We start from the raw sequence: 13,032 nt of genomic DNA, 5'->3' as shown, positions 1-13,032 counted from the left end.
ATGTCCTCACATGTATCTGTGTGGAGAGAGAGAGAGCGAGCGTGGGCATGTGCAGTCTCCCTGGTGTCTCTTCTTATAAGGATACTAATCCTATCAGATGAGGGATCTGACCTTATGACCTCATTTAAATTTCCTTCCTTTAGAGGCCCCACCTTGAAATTGGAGTTTAGAGTGTCAACATATTAATTTTAGGGGTGCACAAACATTAAGTCCATAATGTGTATAAATATCTCTTTGAGATCTTGCTTTCAATTCTTTTGAGTATATACCCAGAAGTAGAATTGCTTGTTCATGGTAATTTTACAAATTTTTAATTTTTTGAGGAGCCACCATACTATTTTTCATAGTTGCTACACTATTTTACATTCCCATCAGCAAAGCAAAAGGCTCACAATTTCTCCACATCCTCACCAACACTTGTTATTTTCCATTTTTTTGGTACTTGCTGTACAAATATGTTTGAAAGAAATGGTAACTCATTATGGTTTTGATTTTCATTTCCCTAATGGTTAGTACCATTAAGCATCTTTTCATGTACTTACTTAACATTTGTATATCATCTTTGGAGAAGTGTCTATTCAAGTCCTTTGCCCATGTTTTAATTGGGCTGTTTGTTTTGTTGTTGTTGTTTAGTTATAGGAGTTTTTAAATGTATTTTAGATATTTAGCACTTATCAGATATATGATTTGCAGATATTTCCTGCTGTTTTGTAGGTTGCCTTTTCATTATATTCATAGGATCCTTTGATACACAAAAGTTTTTAATTCTGATAGAGTCCAGTGTATCTATTTTTCTTTTATTACTTGTGCTTTTGGTGTCACATAAAAGAAATAATTGCAAAATCCTATGTCATGAAGCTTTTACCCAATGTTTTCTTTTAAATGTTTTACAAGTTTTAGCTCTTAAGTTTATATCTTTGATCCATTTTGAGTTAAATCTGGTATATGAAAAAAATTATCCTTTCCTCATTGAAAGATCTTGGTACCCTTGTTGAAAATCATCTGACACTATATGCAAGGGTTTATTACTGGGGTATCTATTTTGTACTATTGATCTGCATATTTATCTTTATGCCAGCGCCACATTGTTTTGATTACTGTAGGTTTGTAGTAAGTTTTAAAATAAGGAAATGTGAGACTTTGAACTTTATTTTTCTTTTTCAAGATCATTTTGCCTATTTGGAATCCCTTGAGGTTTCAAATGAATTTTAGTATAGAGTTTTCGATTTTTGAAAAAAGAAATCATTGGTATTTTGATAGGGATTGCATCAAATCTATAGATAAGCTTTAATTTGACATCTTAACAATATTAAGTGTTTCAACCCAGGAACACGGAATGTCTTTCCATTTCTTTGTGACTTTAATTTTAATTTCAGAAATTTTTGGTAATTTTCAGTGTTCATATATTTACCACTCTGATTAAGCTTCTCCCTAAATATTATTTTTGATGCTATTTACGATGGAACTGTTTTCTTAATCTTCCTTTTAGATTGTTCATAATGTACAGAAACAGAACTGATTTTTATATATCAATTTTCTATCTTGCTACTTTGGTGAATTTATTTATTAGTTCTAACAGATTTTTTTAATCTATAGGGTTTTCTACCTATAAGATCATGCATTCTTTGAAAAAAATAATTTTACACCTCTTTTCTAATTTGAATTCACTTTATTTCTTTTCCTTGCCTAATAGCTCTGGATAAGACTTCCAGTACTGTGTTGAATAGAAGCAGGTAACAGACATCCTTGACTTGTTCCTGATCTTAGAAGAAAATCTTACACTCTTTCACCATTGAATGTAATATTGACTGTGGATTTTCAAGAAGCCCCTTTATCAGATTGATGATGTTCCATTCTCTTCATAGTTTTTGGAGTGTTTTTATCATGAAATGGTATGAGTTTTGTCAGATGCTTTTATTGCATTAATTGAAATGATCATGTGATTTTTTTCCCTTCATTCTATTAATGTGGTACATTACATTGATTGATTTTTGTATATTGAGTCATTCCTTGCATGCCAGTAATTAATCCTACTTGATCTGGAAAATGTCATCTTTATAATATCCTGTTAAATTCAGTTTAGTATTTTGTTATTGATTTTTCCATCAGTATTCATATGGATATTGGTCTGTAGTCTGTTTGTCTTCTAGTATCTGTCAACAGAAAAGAACACAAACTCCATAAAATAATTTAAAGAGATTTATTCTAAGTTGCATATGTGTGACCATTGCCAAGAGAGCATACACAAGAAACCTTGAGCAAGTGGTCTCACCATGATTGGGTTACAGTTTGGTTTTAAACATTCTAGGGAGACAGGAATTACTCATAAAGTCATAAATTAATACATGGAAGGCATACATTGGTTTGGCCCCGAAAGGTAGGACATACCAAAGTGAAGTGGGCATTACAGATTATAGCTGGGTTTAAAGATTCTTTGATTTTTTATTGGTAAGGAAATGAAACTTTGTCTGAAGGCCTAGACTGTTTAAGTTAAGATAAGGAAGTCCATTAATCAGAGACAAGCCACCAGACATATACTGGATATATACCCAGACTCAAGTTATCTGTTAAGTAAATTGATGACCTGCAGGTATGGTTCAGACTTTGTCTTGTATAGTCTTAGGCCTGATAATGAATTACAAAGGATATCTCCAAGAAGGGAGGTGGACATGACAAGACATGTCTGACCTCCCTTCTCATGGCTAGCACCCCAGCTGTAAGGTATTTCTGGGGCCCCATTGGCCAAGAGAGGAGGGCTGAAGATTTTATTTTAGTTCACATATCTTTCCCTGGCTTTGTAAAAATTCTGGCCTCATAGAATGAGTCTGACAGTTTTCCCCCTTTTGAATTTTTAGGAAGAATTTAAGAAGAATTGGTGTTAATTCTTCTTAATTTATTTTTTAACTTTTTTTTATGCTTTCCTCCAATTATCCTTCTTTTTTTTAAATGTTTTAATTTTCTTTTATTTTGGCATATTACCAGGGTACAAATGTTTAGGTTACATACATTGCCTTTGCCCCGCCCAAATCAGAGCTTCAAGCATGTCCATCCCCCAGATGGTGCACACCACACTCATTAGGTGTGAACATACCCATCCCCCCACATGCCTGACACCTGATGAATGTTACTACTATATGTGAACATAAATGTTGATCCGTTAATACCAATTTGATGGTGAATACATGTGGTGCTCATTTTTCCATTTTTGTGATACTTCACTTAGTACAATGGGCTCCAGCTCTAACCAGGATAATACAAGAGGTGTTAGATCACCATTGTTTTTTGTGCCCGAGTAGAACTCTGTGATATACATATACCACATTTTATTAATCCACTCATGTATTGATGGGCACTTGGGTTGTTTCCACATCTTTGCAATTGTGAATTGTGCTGCTATAAACATTCTAGTACAGATGTCTTTTTTGTAGAATGTCTTTTTTTTCTTTTGGGTAGATGCCCAGTAATGGGATTGCTGGATCAAAATGGTAGTTCTACTTTTAGCTCTTTGAAGTATCTCCATAGTACTTTCCACAGAGATTGTACTAGTTTGTATACACCAGCAGTGTATAAATGTTCCTATCTCTCCATATCCACACCAACATTTATTGTTTTGGGACTTTGATAAAAGCAATTGTCACTGGAATTAAGTGATATCTCATTGTGGTTTTGATTTGCATTTCCCTGATGATTTGAGATGTTGAGCATTTTTTCATATTTCTTGGCCATTATTCTGTCTTCTTTTGAAAAGTTTCTGTTCATGTCCTTTGCCTACTTTTTGATAGGGTTGTTTGATTTTTTTCTTGCTGGTTTTCCTGAGTTCCATATAGATTCTAGTTATCTCTTTATCATTTGTGTAGTATGAAAATATTTTCTCCCATTATTTAGGTTGTCTGTTTGCTCTCGTGATAATTTCCTTGGCTGTGCAGAAGCTTTTTAAATTGCTCAGGTCCCATTGATTTATTATTGTTGTTGCTGTGATTGCCTTTGGCGTCTTCTTCATAAATTCTTTACCTACACTAATGTCCAGAAGAGTATTTCCAATGTTTTCCTCTAGAATTCTTATAGTTTCACACCTTAGGTTTAAGTCTGTTATCCACCGTGAGTTGATTTTTGTTAGAGGTGAAAGGTGTGGATCCTGTTTCAGTCTTCTGCATGTGGCTATCCAATTTTCCCAGCACCATTTATTGAATAAGGATTCTTTTCCCCAGTGTATGTTTTTGTCTGCTTTGTCAAAGATTAAATGGCTATATAAGGATGGTTTTATATCTGGGTTCTCAGTTCTGTTCCATTGGTCTGTGTCTCTGTTTTTGTGACAGTACCATACTGTTTGAGTTACCACAGCCTTGTAGTATAGCTTGAAGTCTGGTAAATTGATGCCTCCCAGTGTGTTCTTTTTGCTTAAGATTGCTTTTGCTATACAGGGGTCTTCACTGGGTCCATATGAAGCATAGAATTATTTTTTCTAGATCTGTGAAATATGATATTGGTATTTTAATAGGAATTGCATTGAATCTATAGATCACTTTGGGCAATATAGACATTTTAATAATGTTCATTTGGCTGACCCATGCACATGGTATGGTTTTCCACCTGTTTACATCCTCTGCTATTTCTTTCCTCAGTGTTTCGTAGTTCTCCTTGTAGAGATCTTTCACCTCCTTAGTTAAATATATTCCTAGGTATTTTATTTTCTTTGTTGCTATTGTGAAGTTTATGGAGTCTTTAATTTGGTTCTCAGTTTGACTGTTGTTGGCATATAGGAATGATACTGATTTGTATACATTGATTTTGTGACCTGGGACTTTGCTTAATTTGTTTATCAATTCCAGTAGTCTCATAGCAGAATCTTTGAGGTTTTCTAGATATAAGATCATGTTGTCAGCAAAGAGCGATAGTTTGACCTCTTCTGCCCCCATTTGGATGCCTTTGATTTCCTTCTCTTGTCTGATTGCTCTGGCTAGGACTTCCAGCACTATGTTAAATGGAAGTGGTGATAAAGGGCAACGTTGTCTGGTTCCAGTTCTAAGTGAGAATGCTTTCGATTTTTCCCCATTCAGTATGATGTTGGTTGTGGGTTTGTCATATATGACTTTTATCATTTTGAGGTGAGACCCATCTATGCCTATTTTGTTAAGGGTTCTTATCATAAAAGGTTGCTGAATTTTGTAGAATGCCTTTTGTGGGTCTATTGAGAGGATCATATCATCTTTGTTTTTACTTTTTTTTATGTGGTGAGTTACATTTATAAATTTGAGTATGTTGAACCATATTTGTATCTCTGGGATGAAGCTCGCTTGGTCATGATAGATTATTTTTCTGATAAGCACTCAAGGTAGCTGGGATCCTGGTGCCCTGTCTGCAAGAGGTTCTCCACTCACTGGTGGCAGCAGTCTCTGGGCTGGTGTCAGCAGGTCTCTCCAACAGCTCAAGAGTCCACCTGCAGTCCAAGATGCAAGGGAGGGGAAATTTAACTGCTCCACCTACCCCTGTCACTGGTCTGCAAGCCTCTCGGCACTTAGACACTGCTGATGGCTTTGTCCTTCCAGTTCTACTCTTCAACTTCCTCCCGTGGAGTCTCCTGTAGGTTCAGGCACCCTTCCTTCTGACCCTCATCTAATCTATGTCTGTCTGCCTATTTGTTTTTTTCACTTTCATCTAAAATCTTTCCTTCTTGCAGAGATACTCTGGCTGGAGGTGTTTCTCATTGGCCATCTTTCCCTGAGTCAGTTCTTTAAATGTTTGGTAGAATTCACTAGTCAAAATGCCTGCTCCTGGCTTTTTATTTGTTGGAAATAAATAAACGTTTTTGTTTTGGTGTTTTCTTTTTAATTGTAGTAAAAAAACACATAAAATTGACGTCTTGACCACCATTAAATATACTACCATTTTGATCCAGCAATCCCATTACTGGGCATCTACCCAAAAGAACAAAAGACATTTTATAAAAAAGACATCCGCACTCAAATGTTTATAGCAGCACAATTCACAATAGCAAGGATGTGGAAACAACCCAAGTGCTCATCAATACATGTGTGGATTAATAAAATGTGATATACGTATACCATGGAATACTACTCAGCATAAGAAACAATGATGATATAGCACCTCTTGTATTATCCTGGATAGAGCTGGAGCCCATTGTACTAAGTGAAGTATCCCAAGAATGGAAAAATAAGCACCACATGTACTCACCATCAAATTGGTTTTAACTGATCAACACCTAAGTGCATATATAGGAATAACATTCATCAGGTGTCGGGCAGATTGGGGGGATGGGTATATACATACATAATGAGTGCAATGCACACCATCTGGGGGATGGACATGCTTGAAGCTCTGACTCGGTGGAGAGGGGAGGGCAAGGGCAATATATGTAACCTAAACATTTGTACCCCTGTGATATGCTGAAATAAAAAAAAGAACAGAAAAAAATTTAATAAAATTAAATAGAAAAATTAATCTAACCTGATGACAACTTTTCTCAGAATACCAATCAATATATGTAATTCATATATATAAGGATTTTTTTAATGCTGTAGTTAGGATATTGTGGTAAATGTAAGGATCTTTATAGGGGTTGGCTGAGGGAAATTGAGGCAGTAGTTTTGTAGACTAACATATATACCTAGAGAGGTGGTGAGTGTCCCTTGTTGAAAAACCCAGTGAATTTTACTGTACTATTTAGGGAAATGGTCCAAATTTAGTATGGCTTTGACCTATATTTTTAAAACAGTCAATATTGAAATATGTTCATATTTTAGTTTTGATGAATTAATTTAAAATAAGTTAGAGATGCTGATATTGCCTTGGTTCTTCTAAGAATTATATTCTTCGTGTTTATGAATCAGTTACTTAAAAAAAAAAAGCAATGGATTTAAAAATCAGTACTAATAAGTGGCACTGGAGTCATGCTGACTGGCAAAAATAAAAAAGAGCAATGTTTTGGAAACTGAAAAAAATATATACAGTTCAGTTATATTAACTCTATTCACATTGTTGTGCAGATCTGTAGAAATTTTTCATCTTGCGAAATGGAAATACTGCACCCGTTGAAGAACTTCCCATTTCCTCCCCACTCCCTACCAACCACAATTCTACTTGCTGTTTCTATGAGTTTGACTACTGTAGATATATCTTATAAGTGGAATCATACAGTATTTTTCTTTTTGGTGTCTGGCTTACTTCACTTAATACAACATCTTCAAGCTTCATCCATGTTGAAAGACATGACAAGAATTCCTTCTTTTTAAGGCTGAATATTTCATTTATGTATGTACTGCATTGTGTTTATTCTCCCATCTGTCAATGGGTGTATGGGTTGCTTCCACCTCTTGGCCATTGTCAATAATTCCGTGATGAACATGGGTGTATGAATATTTCTTAGAAATCCTGCTTTCAATATTTTTGGATATATACCCAGAAGTGGGATTGCTGGATCATATGGTAAATCTGTCTTTAGGTTTTTGCAGAACTTCAATACTGTTTTCTCAAAGCAGCATCACCATTTTACATTCCCATCAACAGGATTTCCTATTTCTCCACATCCTCACCAACACGTATTTTCTGTTTTTTTTAATAGTGTCTATCCTAATGGATGTTAGTCGATGTCTTGTTGTAGCTTTGATTTGCTTTTCTCTTACGATTAGTGATATTGAGCATCTTTTCTTATGCTTGTTGCTACATGTACTTTTTTTCCTTGATTCCTCTGTATATGTGGCTGCTTTTAAATGCTTAATTTCTCTGAGAGGCCGGCTCCTGCTTCTTCTGTGGGCCTGAAGTGCTCTATTGTATTCCTCAGTAATCTCTTGCCCCAGGCATGTTCCCCTTTGCACTCCTTTTGTGGTTTTCAGGAACTCTGCCTGTGACAAACCAATCCTGCAGATAAGTGGCTCTCAGACAAGTTAGAAGGTTGCCAATTTAGTCTGCTCTGTCCTCTCAGGTATGTGGAATGGAACCTCACAGATCTGGATTGGGAAGGGGATGGGGCAAAGATGAATAAAAATGCCACGGCTGGGCACGGTGGCTCACGCCTGTAATCCTAGCACTCTAGGAGGCCGAGGCAGGTGGATCGCTCGAGGTCAGGAGTTCGAGACCAGCCTGAGCAAGAGCGAGACCCCGTCTCTACTAAAAATAGAAAGAAATTAAATGGCCAACTAAAATATATGTAGAAAAAATTAGCCGGGCATGGTAGCGCATGCCTGTAGTCCCAGCTACTCGGGAGGCTGAGGCAGTAGGTTTGCTTAAGCCCAGAAGTTTGAGGTTGCTGTGAGCTAGGCTGACTGATGCCACGGTGCTCACTGTAGCCAGGGCAACAAAGCAAGACTCTGTCTCAAAAAAAAAAAAAAAAAATGCCACAAATTTTCCTGCCATTTTGAACATGGCTTTTTTCAGATTTGGCATTCATTTGATTGCTGCAGATATATGACTGATTTTCAGAGCTCCTGTCAAGTTATTTTAGCCAATCCCTGTTGATTATTTAATGGTTCCATGGGCGAATGAGGGCCTGGAGCTTTCTAGTTCACCATCATTGTTGACCTCACTCTCAAACATTTTGATGTCTGTTTGTACTTCCTAAATCTAATTTGTTGTAATACTTTTTTGTTGGCTCAGCAAAAAAGCCATTAGTTGACCATTTGTATTTTCTCTTTTGTACCTATTTTTAAATTAGATTTTCTATCACTTTCTCATTGATTCATATAAGTTAATGTTCTGTATATATCTGAATAATATTCCATTGTTAGTTATATAACTATAACTGTTTTCCCAATTTTATTCCTTGACTATTGTTACATTTATGATTTTTGATTAAGTTCTTAATTTTAACACCAAATAGATATGTTCCATTATGGTTAGTGCATTTCTCTTTTTAAGAAATTATTCCCTATCCAAATTCATAAGGATTTTTTCCATACTTTCTTATCACTTCTTCATATGTCAGTACTGATTAGTCACCAGTGCTTTCATCTCTCTTTATTTAAATAGTCTGTTAATTTTGTACTTTAAATTTAAATAACATTTTAACATTTTTCTTCAGTTCCACTTAACAGAGAAAAAATATTTTAGTGTATATACTAGGAAAGAGTGCTACAGAAAAGGACTCTCTGGTCTTATACATATTGTGTTATGAAGGTTTATTAATTCTAAGAATAATTATTAGGAGACCATGTTTATTTAAGCTTGGATTTAGATGATTTTATGCCAGTAGCAGTTCTATTTGTGGCAATCAATATAAAGTAGGTGTGTAATTAACACTTTGAATACCTTTGCTCAGCATTTCCATATTTATGTTTTAAGAAATATTAATGTGTGTTTTGAGAAAAAGTGAACTATGATCACACACCTTTGAGAAACACATTACATCATTGGAAGTTTACTGTGTACATTACCAGTTTAAACACTCCTGTTATTACTGAAGCAAATAAATATATTTGACTTTAAGTAATATTTTTTTCCAACTGAAACATTATTTCACAAATAAAACATCTATTAAAATTTGAGGAACTCTGTGGAACACAGAATAGAAAATATAAACTCTGAATAACAGTTAAAATAGTTCCAATTTGTAAAAATACATTTTAAAGTAAATGATGTGAAATTAAATAATATAGTATGAACCAGATCCAAACATTAACTTATATTATTGAATCATGGTGCTAGAAAAATAATTTTCTTTGATGGCCCATAATAACCATGCCCTAGATGTTCTGTTAACATATTCTGGGATCCTTATACAACCACATTTGCAATAGGAAAAGGAGGAACAGGATAATCAGAGACTCCAGTCCAATTAGAAGGCTTGATGACACCACCTGACATTCATGCCTTTACCCTGCAATAGAAGAGATGGGTGGGGGCAGTGGTCCCAGTGCACAGGGTTGAGCATTTATTTATTGAATGCCTCTGATGCGCTTGGTGCTTTTTCATGTAAGTCATCTGGTATTAATCCTCTAGCTACTATTATGAAGTTAGTTATTATTGTACCTGTTTTACAAATGAAGAGAGTGGCACTAAAAGAGTTGACTGCTTTACCTAGGATCCCAAAGTTAATCAATGACAGAGATGGTATTTGACATTGTGTGGTAATATGTTCATGGTATATATTATCTTATAATAGGGATAATCAAACTTAATTAAGTTAGGCTAAGTAATTTTTTCCAAAATAGCACATTTAGCAAGTAGTAGAAATAGGACTTGAAATCAGGAGATTATTAGAAATAAAATGTTCTATGCCACTGTACGATGACTGTAGTTAACAATAACATATAGTTTCAAATAACTAGGAGGAGGACATTGAAGATTCCCAACATAAAAAAATTATAAGTGTTTGAGATGATGGCTATGCTAATTACCCTGAACGGATCATTATGCATTATATGTATCGAAACATCACTATGTACCTCATGAATATGTACAATTATTGTCAATCAAAATAATTAAATCAAATGAAACAAGATGCAATCCCTTCCTAGATTTTGAGCCGTCTTTACACATCTAAGGTATAGTTATTATGGGCACCTGATAAGCACGTTTGGTTCCACCTGAAGTGTTGACCTCTTGTAGCTTCCGCTATATAACTTAAAGGATGGCCCAGTCAGTCTTCTAAACTCAACACTGTGTGATCAGTAAAGTTATTTTAGGTCATAGTGTTGGTATGAGCCAGGCTCAGAGTGAAAAGTTCAAACTTTTATTGTATGATTCCACTTGTATGAGGTATATGTAGAGTAGTCAAACTGATAGAAACTGAAAGTAGAATGATGGTTGCCAGCAGCTTGGGGGAGGAGGAAGTGGGGAGTTGTTTAATGAATATAGAGTTGCAGTTGTGCAAAATGGAAAATTCCTGGAGATTGGTTGCACAATAGTGTGAATATACATAAAACTACGGTACTATACACTTAAAAAGGTTATGATATTAAATTTTATGTGTATTTTATGACAATTAAATTTTTTTTACAAACTTAAAAAGAATGTTCTTTGAAAATTTATCCTGCATGTAAAGTTAACTTATGTGACACTATAGGAAAATGTGACTTAGTAACTTATTCTTTTTTCACAGTGATCTGCAGCCCTGGATCCTATAACCCCCGTGATGGAATTCACTGCCTTCAGTGCAATAGCAGCCTGGTGTATGGAGCAAAAGCATGCTTATAGGCTAATATCTGAAATTATTCAGTGGTTTATTAAACAAAAAAGTATATTTTTAAAATATTAGTATATAATAAATCACTATTATGTATTATGCCAAAATTAAATATATCAGATTTTACAAGAAGTGGTGTCATCATTTTAATCAAATACTGTATTTCCAAATGCTTTATGAGGGTGAACATCCTGTAATCCTTATACATTAATCAAAAAGAATAAAACGTCATCACAACTTCTATTTCATTTCCTTCACTACTATTATGTGACAGATGTTACTTTCACCACCACTAATACTTACGCTCTCTCATATTGAGATGTTATATTTGAATATGAGAAATTACCAAAAATTTAAAGATTTAAATACCAAGAAAATACATGAGTAATTTACAAAATGAGTAGCTTCTCAATTTTTTTAATTATTGTTTTATTTATATTTCTGTCAACTTTAGTCTTAGACATTCCCTGTTTTGCTCTTCGTATTTCCTCTCTTAAGACATAAACATTTGTATATAGCAAACACACTGCAAATTGGATCTTGGCACAAATGTGGGACACATTGACAGGAGAATATTTTACTCTTACCTAGGATCTATTAGACTTTTGAAAATGGACTAGTTAGTTAATAAATTATCTTATGTTATCATCCTGTGGACAAATATAACTCCAGAATTCTCACACAAATTCAAAGGGAAGAGAAATGACATGTGGCTGTATTTTATTGTTAGTCCTGGTGGTGGTTTTAAAAAAAATTCCTTTGGGCTTTCATCATTATGATGTAATTATTTTTATGTGTTTTATGGAGGTTCCTCAAGTGTCTCCTTTCCTCTAGTAAGAAACATATGGAACATCACTCTGTTTGGCTGAGTTGTTATTCTTCCCTAAGTAACTAACACATTAGGAGACCTAAGTCTCCATCTGTAACGCGGTTCAACCTCCTAAAGCTTCCAAGTTTCTTAATTGTATAATATAATGAATTGAAATACGTATTATTTCCTTTTTATTCCTACATTGGGCACTTTTTTCCTATATTTAAAATTTTTAGTAATTTTAAGTATGATACATTTCTCTGAGGCATGAACAATATCACATCACTAGCCAGTCAGCCCAGGAAAGCAGACGTGGAGTTGTGAGGCCATGATAAGCACCTTCATGGGCTGGAGATCAGACTCCAGTCACAGAGACAGGTGATCTAAGAGCAGGGGAACGATAGGAGGGTTATTAGAGCAAGTCAAGGATTTTTAGCTTATAAAGGCAGACAGAAATGAGACCACACAGACATCTGAGGGCAGAACAAGGCGAGATTTTAAAAGTCCAGGCAAAGAAAACAAGCTGTAGAAACTGAAGCAGAGGACAAAATAGGAGAAGAAAGGGAATCATTAATTACTTCTTTTTCTTGGTTCCCACAGTGAAATGTTTTTTGCTCTATGGCATCACTTATTACATTTATTTTAGTTGATTGTTTTTGTCCTCCACATTCAATTATACTAGGCTATTTCTAGTTTCATAGTTTTATTCATAGCACATAGTTACATGCTTAATGATTTTTTAAATTAATGAATAGATTATTAAAATCCTATGAATACTAAATGCTGCAGTCACGAAGACAAAAGTTGCTTCTATTATATTAACAGGTAGGATGTAAAATGTTAAAAGTTGTTTAAAGTGATGACAATGTGTATGATAAAAATGATAAAACTAATCTCTAAGAGAGATTATTGTCCTAAAGCAGTTTCTAGTGGTTTTTTTTTTGTTTTCATCAAAATAATATCATACTTTTATATAATGCCTTAATTTTCACAAAACACTTTTTAAACATTACATGATCTGATGTTTACATCAACCTATGAAGTTAGCAGGACAAATATGATTCCCATTTTGTATTTTATTAAT

At 34.5% G+C, this 13,032-nt stretch overlaps 1 protein-coding gene across 2 annotated transcripts in view; it reads left to right on the top strand.

Annotated features, from left to right (window-relative positions):
* Window positions 1-11,376, top strand: part of LOC123647347 (zona pellucida binding protein) — a 121,353-nt gene extending 109,977 nt beyond the window's left edge. For both annotated transcript variants that reach the window (XM_045564721.1, XM_045564722.1), the window contains one exon: window positions 11,054-11,376. In XM_045564721.1, coding sequence (XP_045420677.1) covers window positions 11,054-11,148 — 95 coding nt within the window. In that variant the 3' untranslated portion in view covers window positions 11,149-11,376. The remainder of the gene's footprint in view (window positions 1-11,053) is intronic.
* Window positions 11,377-13,032: the final 1,656 nt, after the last annotated feature.

The sequence above is a fragment of the Lemur catta genome, chromosome 11 (assembly GCF_020740605.2).
Source record: "Lemur catta isolate mLemCat1 chromosome 11, mLemCat1.pri, whole genome shotgun sequence".
Lineage (NCBI taxonomy): Eukaryota > Metazoa > Chordata > Mammalia > Primates > Lemuridae > Lemur > Lemur catta.
Note: the sequence above shows the minus strand (reverse complement) of the source record. Positions and strands in the feature narration are given on the sequence as shown.